General features: G+C 41.2%; 1 protein-coding gene across 3 annotated transcripts in view; it reads right to left on the reverse strand.

Annotated features, from left to right (window-relative positions):
- The window catches only part of si:dkeyp-14d3.1 (transmembrane protein 132C), a 191,350-nt gene that overhangs the window by 50,985 nt on the left and 127,023 nt on the right, over positions 1 to 13,342 (reverse strand). For all 3 annotated transcript variants that reach the window (XM_049579349.1, XM_049579348.1, XM_049579350.1), the window contains one exon: positions 7,448 to 7,634. In XM_049579349.1, the coding sequence (XP_049435306.1) occupies positions 7,448 to 7,634 (187 nt within the window). The remainder of the gene's footprint in view (positions 1 to 7,447; positions 7,635 to 13,342) is intronic.

A 13,342-nucleotide genomic window follows, 5' to 3' on the forward strand; every position in this document is an offset into this window, starting at 1 on the left:
CTAATAGGCTATAGTAATACAGAGAACTCATATATTACATTTTTGAAAACCATGGATGCTTTGGAAATTTGGATTCATTTACATAAACAAGTTTGTTAAAAAGTCACTTACATAGGCTAATGTTAGCTAAGTATTAGCGAACTATGTTAATATTAGCCTTGACTTACCGTTACTTGTGCATCTTCAAATGTCATACAAAGGTGGAAATTGTTGCATCTCTGTTTTTAATTTTGCACAGTACAATTCCTTTTATGTTGACCACCACATAGTTTTTGTTGGTGAATAGAATAGAATAGAATAGATAAGCGTTATTGTCTGTCCCAACACTGGCAGAAATTCTCCTTTGACAAGGCTCAACAATACACACGATTCAAACTCAAACACATTTAACACAAATATAAAAAAGGACTGTTAAAACACCAACTGATAAAAGCAGGTTAAACTGCAGTGTCTATTTAGATTGCTCATGGTGGTTATTGCAGAGGGAATGAAGGATGTTTTTTTTTCTAACTGGTGCAATGCTAATGTTAACATCATGACATCAGCATTTGTTGATTCAGGAATCAACAAATCTTTTAATCTCTGATCTTGGGGGAGGGTATCAAGTTATTTCAAGTCAAAAGGCTCAAGTCCAAATGAAGTCACGAGACACTGGTGTTAAGGTCCAAGTTGAGTTAATAGCCTTTTTTGGTTTTGTGAAGTTGAGTCTAAAGTCATCAAATGTGTGACTCAAGTCTGACTCAAGTCCACACCTTTGGTATATAGGCTGCAGAAAACATAGGTGGCAACATAGTGGAGGGGTACCAATAGTATAGGAGCCAAATATGTTATTGGGAGGTTTGCTTCTAACTGTGTAATTCACTGTGTGGGCACTGGGGGGTGCTGTGCTGTCACCTGGTGAGTTCAGGTATTTTAGGATGTGACCTCACTATGATCATCAGGTGTTTGACCTGGAAGGGCAATGGTTTTTGACCGCTGGGGCGCTAACTGCCGGTGTTTTCTTTGTTTGATCAGTTGTCAATAAATCAGAATAAATGTTCGTTATAATGCATCAGAAGACCAGCGTCCGGACTCCCTTACTGAGCATCAAGAACGGTAACGTTAGGGTGAGAAACCAGTAAGTTAGTGAGGCGCGTCAACCAGGTTACTCTGGGTCAAGCATCTCAGTAGCTTGAAGTATAAGACTTAGCTCCTATAAACAGTATTATCCATGGCCAGAGGAAACCTTTGGCAAAGTAAGTACCCACACAAGAAAGACGAAACCATGAAAGGTATGTTCTGGCTTGACACGTTGTGACTGATAGTTGAGACGTGAAAGTACGTGTTTGGAAACGCCGGAGTAGAGTGGATGTTAATGTAACTTTAATTGCAGCAATAGTTACGCCTTGTATAACAAAAGCATATTAATGTGGATGTAGCCTGAGACTACCCCCCTCCCCCATTACACTTCTTAATTCATCTGAACATCCCAATAAGTTGCAACCCTCCCCTGGTCTCAAAGTCACTTCCCACCATCAATGAAGCTCGTCACTACTGGGCAAGTGATTATCATCACATATTATATATGTATATGAAGTCTTTGCCACATCTTCATCTTCACTACTCTATTAGTGACTTCAGTTCTCTGTGCAGGAACCATTTTTTTCTATTGGAATCACTGATTTTGTTTTCCCTTTGGTGGAGGCAAGGTGGTGATGGGTGGGTTGTCGGGGGGTGGTGTGTGTGTGTGTGTGTGTGTGTGTGTGTGTGTTTGTAAGGATGGTTGACAGCACTGCTCTTACATTACCTTACTTCCTCTTTTCTATCAGCGAGGAGTGTAGCGGGGGAAGGGAGAGGAACTTATCTGTGGGCCTTTCATGCCACAGTGATCCCAAGTAATCTAATTCAGCCTTGCTCTTTCTCGCTTGTGTGCTTCTCTCATATTGGTGCATGCAGATTGCAAAAGCCTTATATGCTTGTGTGTGTGTGTGTGTGTGTGTGTGTGTGTGTGTGTGTGTGTGTATAAGAGTGTATAAGAGTGAAGGAAAGAGAAAAGGGGACAGAGGGAGACAGACAGAGTTAATGAGTTCTGAATGTGTCTGCATGTATAAGTATTTGTGTTGTGTGTTAAGTACCGTAGCTGGAGATGCTGTGCACCTTGGGAAGTTGTCTGTGTGGGAGAAGCACTTGGAAGAAAATGAAGTGGAGAAGCGAGGAGAAAGTGTAGAGCTGAATGGAGGGGCAAAATAAAATGAAATAAAATTGTCCCAATCAAAGTCTTTTCAGTGAGAGTCCAATGACGAAAATGTTTGAAATGTTAGTATCAAAGGTATGCACTGATCAGTGAACCTGATCCTTTTCAATACACAGTATCCACACACACTCTGACATGATAGCAGCTGCTTCACTGACTCACTGACAGGTCCTCTGAACAGAATAGCAAATCAAGGTAAGGAAGGGAGAAATCAAGCCTTTCGGTACATGCAGGGCGTGCACACACACACACACACACACACACACACACACACACACGCACACACACAGTATATCATCTGTTTTAGTACACATGAAACACTATTCATCGTTATCTCCTGAGAGGCTTCTGCCTAAATTATCCTGTCCCTAATTGATTTAGCCAAGTTTAGAAAATAATTGTTATATCAGGTTAATTGAAATTGATTTTTGTCACTGTGAAAAAACGTTGCATGATTTATAGAGAGCCATTAAAATCCCTTCTTCTATGTAAAATGAGCAGAATATGAAGAAGCAGACAGTTTCAGGAATGATTTAAGAGTGAATCTTACATTTTGACAGGATGTGCACTCATTCACAGAATTCATTTTGACACAAAAGGAAGTATTTGTTCCTCAGTCTTGCACAGCAGCCAAATAAAATCAAATTAATCAAATGAAGATTTTATTTAAAATGGAATTTTCATTCAGGAGACAATAGCAAATTACGATTTGAGATTTTAGGCACACCAGGCTTTCAGCTAACTCCTACGTAAATGGCAATAGTTGATACTGAGAGCAATTAACATTGAATAAAGTCTGCGTAGCATGGGAGGGAGGGGCAGTGGATAGGTCAAATAAAACTGGAGTCTTACCCAGGAGACCACAGTTTGTGTCCTGTGTAAAAATAAAAGTAAATGATGTCACCTATGTATCTACGTCCCATGTGAAACTCAAAGGCAGTGTTGTTTTAATGTAACATTATGCATATATGGGTCGTAGCTCACTAACTGACATCACGTTACGTAACAAACATACTTATTTTAACCCAAAACATGATCATTTCTCAAAACCAAACAAAGTAGTTTTATTGCCTGAACCTAACCACGATCGTTTCAACATCAATCACGTTACAATGTGTGTTCAAGTGTGTGTGACATGGATACACTAAATGGTGCCCTATGCATAAGACATGAGAATCCCAAGGGCATGACAGAGTGTTGATATTTGATGACCTGGGAATCAGAGCAGGTTAGGATATATGCCTACATTAGTGTTCTACACTACAGGGCACTGATAATCAAAGCTATGCACAGGTAGTCTCGTGCAGCCAGACCTATCCTCAAAGCGCTGTGTCCATGTCAGAGAATGGTCTGGAAAAACACATTATCATTCTGCTATATGGATTTAAATGCTTTGGTTTGTTTGTATTTCTTTAAACCAATCACATCGCCTCTGGGGATCGCTGAACCCAGGATGCAGCAACAGTGCAAAATAGTGTTGGGGTGGGCAGACTTGTTTAGGTGGAACCTTTGCTTGTGGGGTGGCAAGCAATAAAATGCAATAAAATGCCTAAAAGAAAATGACACAAAAAAAACAGTAACAGGGGTATGTATTAATGTGGATTGTGTGATTTAACTTTTATTGATAAAACTGGCTGTTTAAGAAAATGGATCAGTGTCAGACATTAGAGTCTAGGCATTCAGAGGTTGTTTAATTTGCTGCAGCTCTTTATAAAAATTCACCTCAACAACAAAGCAGGCACACCTTATTGCAGGATCCAAATCAAAGGTTAATTGCAAAGGCTTAGCCCTCTACTGGACTCTAGGAACAATATTCTCCTCCAATCACAAGCATGCACTCGCCCACTGAAATATGCATACACAAATAGTAGCTAGCCAATCAAGACGTGCCTGCCCCAATACTTGCTGAGGCCAGAGTATAAATAGGGGCTGTCTCTCAGTCTCAGCATCCATTATGGACCCTCCTCTTCTCACACAGGCTCCAGTCTTTACTGGAATCTATTGTTACAGTGGGTGGCACCCAATGAACGAACGCCCTATCACAACATAACACTGACCAAGCCATACTGATCCTGACCAGCTAAGGTTAGTCACCCTAACCCACCTTCTTCTTTATAACCTAGGCTGCTTTGGAAAAGTAGGAGGCCCCAGCTAAACCAGGCAGTATGCAACCAAAGTGGGTGGAGTCATGGCTTAACCATACAGGGTCAAAAGACAATGGGTAATCACCATCCCTGAAGAGAAAAAGGATGATGATGCTGTCATACAGCTCCTACTGTATATATACTGTGGACAGGCACGTCCTGACTGGCGGGCTATTACCCATGGAGTCCGGTAGAGGGCAGAGTGTGTGTGAGATAGAACATTGTTAAAACTTGCCATTTTCAGGATGTAGGTTGTTAGCTCAGAGGTTGTTGTTGTTTCCTGTTGCGAAGGTGATTTGGAACGATAACATGCAGGAGAGAAGAATGTCAGCCTAGATCAGCCAGTGGCAGACTTTTAGCCCCAGTCTACATCCGGTGAGTCAGACTGCACAGGAACCTCTGTAACGTCCCTGGCCCAATGTTGTTCATAGTGACGTTGCTATTATTTAATAATGTAATTTAGAATATATTTAAACAGTTTTAAAGCTCCTGTCTCACAAGGCCCCTGGTAGTCCAGGGTCCGGGACTTAAGCCCCGGTAAGCCTATACATTAAGGGGTCTATAAGTAGAGACTTTGCAAGATAATCATGCAAATCATCTTTAGTCAGAGGAAGGTGTGAGAGCCAACTTTATTTTCCTAGAGCAAGGAAAGCAGGCTGTTGGTACATCAGTGACATGAAAAGGATGTGAAAGAAGGAACTCGAACAATACTGCAGCATTAAACATTGCTTCAATTATCCTGAGAATGGATCAGTGGGTGAGATGCGCCGTATTCCTCTGAATCCAGGAACAGCCACCCACATGCATCTATCATCTACACAGCTACGGGCAATACTTAGAGAATAACACTAACACAACAGTCAGGTCTGTATCATGCAGATCAGAAGCACTGAAATAGAAATGAATGCCATTTTAGTCAACATAAATTGATGTCACTCATTTGTTTCACCTGAATGTTCTGATCTAAATCAGAAGCGGTGCGCTATGGGTCGCTGAATAAAGCTCTCTGTGTGAAGTTCTATAGGGGGAGCTTTGGTTAATCTACACAACAGAGCACCTGCGCCTCGCTGAGGGAGACACACAGCTCCAGGCATACCCTCAGGCCAGAGCCAGACTCTGGATCCCATCTGAGGCCTGCTGGGAGCTGCAGACGCTCTCTTCATGCCCCGCTCCTAAACACAGTCTGCAGGCAAAGACCTTCGTTATAGCTCTCACTTCCTTACCTACGCAGCAGTGAGTAAAGGACATATTTAGACCCTTTACTTAAGTAAAAGCATTCTGTCACATGTAGAAGTCCTGCCATCACAAGTGGATTTAAGTGAATGTTAATATCAGCAAATTACACTGTAAATATGAGAGATGTAATTACAAAGACGTGCCCCTTTTAGAGTGTTACTGTGTACGTATTATATGGTTGGATTATTATCACTCATGTAGTGGCATGAATGCAGCATATTAATGTTGTAGCTGGTCATGGGAGAACTAACTGTAATTATTTTATGGATGGTGTACTGTTGTAGGAGGTATTCATAATTGGTTTGGGTGTTTTATTCATTCTGGATATTTCTCTATTTTTGGACAGCATTTTCTTTTGCTTGTTTTTTGTTTTGTTTTGGGCAGCACCACACAGGTTCACATAGGCAGGGGGGTAAGGGACCAGCATGCACTCAGGTCTACTGTTCTTTGTAAAGTACTATAATAAATTGGATTTTATAAACATTTGGGATGTGAAATCCTAATCTGACAGAGTGGTGACCATAGCTGTCAGAGTTAAAGGTCCAGTGTGTAGGATTTCAGGAGATATATAGTCAAAAATGGAATATGGGGTAATAGGGGTGTAACGATCTTTTCGGTGATCAATGATCCAGTATCATAGATTCACAGTGACATCGATCTATATCATCATCTTTAAGATACGCTTTTATTTTGAATGTCTGAGTCACTGTCAAACAGCAGCAGGCAGATGGCAAGCAGCCAAGAGAAAGATGATGGGGATAACGTTAATTTACTTGGGAATACATCAGCCAAAAAAAATGTTTTGTGGATGAACCTTGACAGCTACTACTGAGCTGAATTTGATACTTATATTAAATGATGTTGTTGTTAATCCATGTTTTACAGCTGTTGGGAGAAGTTTGCCGTCAGGGTTTTAGGCCAGATAGACCTGACGTTTTAGGAAAAAGATGATGGTTTGGTTTAAAATGTAAAGATTTCTTTCTTTCTGGTAGAAAGCCCTGAAGGTTAACTTATCCCACGTGCTGTTTTATTTGTGTTCGTGGAGTCGGTTAAAAGTAAACTTTACTGCACTTGAGCAGTTACGGTTACTTATTTATGTGTTGTTTTATCTTTTATGGACACAAGTCAAAAAAGAAAGGGGTGGCAGCTCCTTTTGTAACTGATTGTGTTATATGGGTAGGTAATATCACCTCATATCGATCGCAGGCCCCTAAACTGTATCAAATTGAAATTGTATCGTGGCAGACTTTGTAATATCGGCAAATATCGTATCATTTTCTAAAGAATTGATATAATATCATACTGTACGTAAATTACACTTACATTACTCATTACCTGTGTACATGTTCTTTCACTGCTTCCCACTACTGGTTAGCAGCATCTGATGTCAAACAATGCCACACACACATTTGTAGCAGTGTTGTTGCCATGTCAGCATTTTATTACTCTAAATATGCTGTTATCAATAGTATTTCAACGTCAGGGAACTTAGCAACATTTACTCCACAAGATCAAAAAGTAAATATCCTGCTTGCTATTCAAATGTTTATGTTACTAAATTCTTCACTGAAGATCTGTACAACACCTGTGACCAGCTCTTGGATACTTAAATCTTTCTCCCTCAGCCTGCCACCACTCATGATTAAAAGTGCAGCAATTCTCAGCCATTTTCAATGCAAATTATTTCATTCATGTTCTGAAAGAAAACATCTGCAGATGTCGATTCAAAGTGTAAAATTAAAAGAATATGGTGGTCCTTCCTTCACATTTCAGAGTGATCAGAGTGCAGCCATCTATCTGGGTGTGGCACTGAGCTGGAAGTGGAATCACTCACCATGGCCAGGGGCACGATGCCCGCCAGGTCTTCCTGCGCCAGTTGGATCTCCGTCTCAGCCTCTTGTGTGGCGGCACGACTGGCCGGGTACTCCACCTGCCAGGCCATCCAGCGGCTGCCCAGCGGCTCTGGAAAGCTTTCCATTTTCAGATCCACCTGGAGCACCCTCTGAACTCCCATCTCAGACCTGCCAGGGAACAGAGAAAAAGAGAGTGTCAGTGAATGGTTAAGCAGGTGGCTGTGCAGGAGTTTGAGAAAGAATAAGGGCATGTGTGGATGTGTGTTCATTCAGCCTGCTGTCTGCTCTAATGACGACCAACAGTAAAGGCTGATGAATGTGTCTGTGGCTGAAATCTATGGCATTTTACCAGCTGAGATTCTTCAAAATGTCAAGTCCCTTTGTGTTTGCCTCTCTGGTCAACCCTCTGCTTCACAGAATAATACAGCAGCCCTTTTACTTTATTCCTTTCACACTTTTCCACAGGTGATGTGCACTGTAAATAGAACCCATCATCTCGCGGTCTGGTCCTCAGAGCAGTTCAAAGGAATGCTTCACCAGGCATCACCCCCGCTAAGGCATTGATGGTCGGGTTTGTCACCGTCGCCCTTGTTTGCCGTTGCAGAGCGTAAATATACGACATACTTTGGCACGATCTACGGCAAGCCTGAATTTAGTCAGACAAATGGAGAGCGTTGATAATAAAATTTCCCGTGGCGTCATAAGCCTCTGGTGCCCAGAGTTTAAATATAGCCTGGAGGCAGGAAAGGTCAGCCTTACACGGGAGCCGGAGGAGATGGGAAATGGCACAAGATCTGTTAGCCACGTCTTGCGTGTCAAATGGCGGGACTCGGGGCCAATAAATTTCATGCATGGTCTCTGTGGCACACCGGCACAAAACAGCATCTTGTAATTCGCACATGGCGAGGGGGAGAGAGACAGAGAAGAGGAGAGATGAATAAATCCACATAGTTTGTTTGGAGAGGAGGGCACATGTAACATGTAGAAAATACTGTGAAGCATGAGGCAGACAAAAAAATCTTTTAAAGGCAATCCAATAAAGCAAACAAAATGTTACCAGAGAGAGAGAGAAATTACATATGAAGTACAGTTTGGAGAGACAACAGAGCAAATGTACAACAGTATAAATTATGAATAGGGGACTAAAAACAGTAAACAATAAATAATAGAAAGTGTTTTATCCACAGCTCATATTCACATAGGTCTGACACTATTTCCACAACATTCTCATATTATTCAGCTTTATTCTGAGAGAATGAAAGATTTGTTGCGCAGCAGAGCACAACAACCCAATTTTCACATCCAACAGAGGTGTGTATGAATAATTAAGATGACAACCAAATAACTTGTGTCACATTTCATAACAGCGTACCAATCAGAGTACCGAGCCACTGAAGGCGTAGTACGACATCATGGACTTACATAACCGTCCCACAATGCTGTGTGGAAAAAAAGACAGATGCTAATCTCAGACCGGTAAAGTCACGAGGAGGTTTATCAAGCAAACAAAGTTAACAGATGATGCGCTCAATGTCCAGAATTAAACCTTTGAGAGCTCCAGAGTCAGCGAGCGTCACACAGGACCTGTGTCAGCCATCAGCCCAAATGGCCTACTTTCTACAGCACAGTGTGACTTACGCTCTGGCAAACATCTCACACTGTAGGCATGCAACTGTATAGACGGGCGAAAAGAATGAAAGTGAGTGCACAGCAGAATGGTTTGATTATACTGTACATTTACTCCCAAGTACAGAAGCTAAACTCACACCCTCACAAAGTTAAAGGGCCTCCAGGAAAGACAGAAAAGTTGACTGTTATTAGTTTTTTTTTCCTTCAGAGATGTCAATTATTTCCCTCCTCGCATGATCCAGTTGGCAGAGTTTAATAGCAGCTGCGGATGCTGTGAATTTTATGAGGTTTTTATATTTCTTGCTATAATAAAAATGCCAACAAAATATTGAGGTTATACAAATTTACATTGTCGGGTAAAAATAGTCCCTCTGCTTCATTTTAACATGCAGACATGCTGCTAATTTAGCATTTTTGTGACAGAAATACCCAACTTCAGAAGAGGACCTGAAAGGATGACAGCAATAAAAAAAAAAGACAAGGGCCAGTGAAGGGCAGAGACAAATGGGAGTTGAGATCAAGGACAAGAGTGGAGATGTGCAAACTATCATTTCACTGTGGCCATTCCTGATGACTTGGAAATGAATGGAAACTATACGGTGATGCATGGACAGTCTGTGTGTTTATGATTTAGTAAAAATCGTGAAAGCTGCGACCATAATAAATCCTATATTCATGGGGAAAGTGGTTTATTTATAGCATTTTTTATGACGACTCTTAAAAACCAAAGCTGCTGCAGGTTGTATATCTATCTAGACGATAAGTTGTAAAGCAGATGGCAAAAAGACGGAACAATAAACAAACATTTTTGGGCTCTTTACCTCACGTAGAAAGCCTGGCATCAGTCCCCTGCTTGACTGTCTGTTGTACTTGACCTCCATTGACATGCGTCATAAAATGAAACCTGACAGAAACATGGGTGTCAGGGCGAACGTGGCTCAGACATTGAGTCGCAGACATCGACCACATAGTCCAGCGTGTCATCGTGAGCCGACCTCCCCTCTCCAAGTCTGCTAATCACATGGCTCGCTGGGGGAAACTGTTCATTTCTCTGTCACTTCCAGCATGGGGTCTAATTCAATTAGCAACAAAGGGCCTGTGGATGCGTGCCACACAGCTGGCCTCAGCCTGATAATTATCTGTAAACTAGCCGTGGTTTGACTAAATCTGAGGCCAGACAGATGACCGGAGGGCAGCCAAAGGCAATAGAGAGGGGCTCAGTAGATAACAGGCCCGAAAGTTGGAAGCAGCTGGCCCTCTGGCTTCAGGGACCCAACTGGAGAGGAAATCAGACTTGACAAGGTGCTGCTCGAGACCGCTGACAACTGACTCACTGAGAATAGCAGAGAGATGGCTGCGAGGATGCTGTTTAGGCACATTCAGGATGCCCATTAATCACAGCGACACTAGCGGATCCGTAGGACCCGCAGTGACACCCAATAAAACACAAGTGAATAGCTTAGCACCGTAATGTATCTGTTTAAGATGCTATATGTAGCATTTTTATACATCAAAATGACAATGTAAAGCCAGTGGTTGACATTAATAACAGAGCTGACTGTGAGGACTAGTGACAGTAGCCTTTTACACCACTTGTATTGTCAGTGCAAGAGTTTTTAGAACATTTCAAAGACATTACCATAAACCCTGTTTGCTTCCCGTCACGAAGAGAACACCTTAAATTTACCCAACAAAAATGTGAGTGGTATCAATCTTCTCATCAAACTCTTGGCAACAAGCCACATAAGCCTCAAAAGTTCCAACTTTTACTTTAATCATTTGATCTATAAAATGTAAGAAATGATAAAAAATTGACCATCACAAATGCCAAAAGCCAGTCTTGTCTTGAAATTACTTGTTTTGGCTGACAACAGTCCAAAAGCCTAAGAAGTTTTACCACGATATATGACAAAGAAAAACCACAAACCCTGACAACTGAGAAGCTGGAACAGAGAGTGTTTGACATTGTTGCTTGAAAAATGTCTTCAACAATTAACCCTATGAGACCCATGGGACCACAAGCGATTTCCACCGACATCACTGTCTTTAAGAGGGAGCTATCTGAATGAAAATTGGTTTCTATGGATACCCTCAAGTCTCTCATTTAATGATAAACTCATTTTATGCTGGGCCCATGCAGTTTGGGGCAGAAACCATGCAGCTTTTGCATGGAGTAGAGATGTATTCAGTCATGTATACAGTCTTTTCTAACTGAAAAGCCGAGTTTTTGGGTTCAATAAGCCCGATTTTATTTATGTGTCATGATCGTAGTCACCATAGTAGTAGTGACAACATTTTTTAAATCAGACCTCACTGTATAAAATGACCTATTGTGAATTGTTGAATAATCACATCAGAGGTATATTGACAATAAGAGAGTTTCTCAGCAGTTTCTACAATAGAGGTGCTCACCATCCAATCACAGAGTAGATTTTGCTATGGTGTTACTCAAGGTCTTAGTGTCTTATTTTGGAGGGATTTTTTTCTGATATTTTTATTAAATCTCAAGTCATCAAAAATGCACATCAACTCTAAAACTGCTGCAACAGCATATGAGACATAATTCGGCATGGTGCTGGCCATCATATACTTCCGCCATGATGTTCTCAGCCCCCATACACCATCAAAGGTGCCTAGCCTAACCAAGACACATGGTTTATTTCATATTTAAAAATGGGTATATTGTATAGGTCTCAGAAGGTTAATCAATTATCCAAACAGATGCTGTCAATCAAACTGATCATTTGACTAATAGTTTCTAGCCTACTTTGAAAATATAAAAAGGCTAAATACCCACAGCAGGTAGTGTTCAGGTTTACTAAAATAATTTCACTTGGCATAACATTCTCAACATCCTCCATGTCCTTTTCAAACATGTCATCAACAAATCCAAACTTCTATTGTTCAGCCTCTGTCTTCACTAATTACACAGTCTAAAAAAGCTCTTAGCAGAGGTGATTCACTGCCATCTTATCTTGATGGAGCACGTTAGAGAACTATTGAATTTAGTCTGCAAGAAGGTTAAAGAAGGATAGATTTAAATGTCAAAATGAATAAACAGAAACAGGACAAAGTTATTGGAGGAATTTCCCTTTTAACAGATTTCTCTAGAGAAAGAGCTGTAATTGAAAGAGCCTCTATTGTTCCCATTATCAAACTCACTATGTCATTGTGACACTCTTGTTTAATCTCCCCCTGATGTGATAGGATCCGTGTGCCCAATGTCTCACTCAATGGGGATTAGAGAATAAGAGAGAGAGATAGATGGAGAGGCTTTGTGGGATAAATAAAGTGACATTTTCAGGTCCAATTTCTTCATTTTTTCAATGTGTTTTCCAGACATCGTTTTCATATTATTGTAACGTTAGAACAAAAAATGATGTCTGACAAAACATTCAAATCTCAGGCCAGACTTTTGTGTGTTTTATGTATAAATACATAGAATAAGGTGTTGAGTACATACCACGCAGGGCCATAACAAACCTCAGCAGAGCAGTGTGTAATGCTGCTGATTCAGAATGGCAGATGAAGATGCATAATGCAGGTTGCTGGAACCAGAGGAGATGCAGACCATGACAATGTGAGGCAGCTGTGTGTGTGTGTGTACGTGTGTGTGAGGGGGGCCTCATGCAAACTCTAAACTACTTGTGGAGGAGAAAAAAATAATCAAATTTGTGGCTTCAGTGGTGCCTGAAAGCAGCACCTTGAAGCTCTGCTGTTCTCATGCTCCGTCACCTGGAACAGCAATAAACCAGTCAGCACAATGAAGCCCTTACACACACATACACACATGCAGCCACCCACACACACACACACACACACACACACACACAAATAGCTATGCATACATGTATGTTCATACACAGTATACACCGTACCCAAGAGCATCCATGCATGAATCTGTGCCTACCAACACTGTGGACCTAATCAGCTCATACTAGATGAAGTTTTCTGAATCTAACACAAACATCAATATGCAACAAATGCCTTGACTATTAAATATAAAGGGTGCTACATGTGTTTGCATCTCCACAACACCCTCCACTACATGCAAACGCTACAGCTTGTCAAATGCACAATGCAGCATATCAGTTTGTAAATGCAAGTATTTCTATGCAATTGTGTCAACAAGCTCATTTACACCAGTGCCTTCTCCTACAAACGGCATCAGTGCAACAATGAGAAAGCTCCCCGGGTTAACAGACTGAAAAACAATCCCATAAATCAAGTTGAAAAGTTGAAAAGCT

The sequence above is a fragment of the Epinephelus fuscoguttatus genome, linkage group LG6 (genome assembly GCF_011397635.1).
Source record: "Epinephelus fuscoguttatus linkage group LG6, E.fuscoguttatus.final_Chr_v1".
Taxonomy (NCBI): Eukaryota; Metazoa; Chordata; class Actinopteri; order Perciformes; family Serranidae; genus Epinephelus; species Epinephelus fuscoguttatus.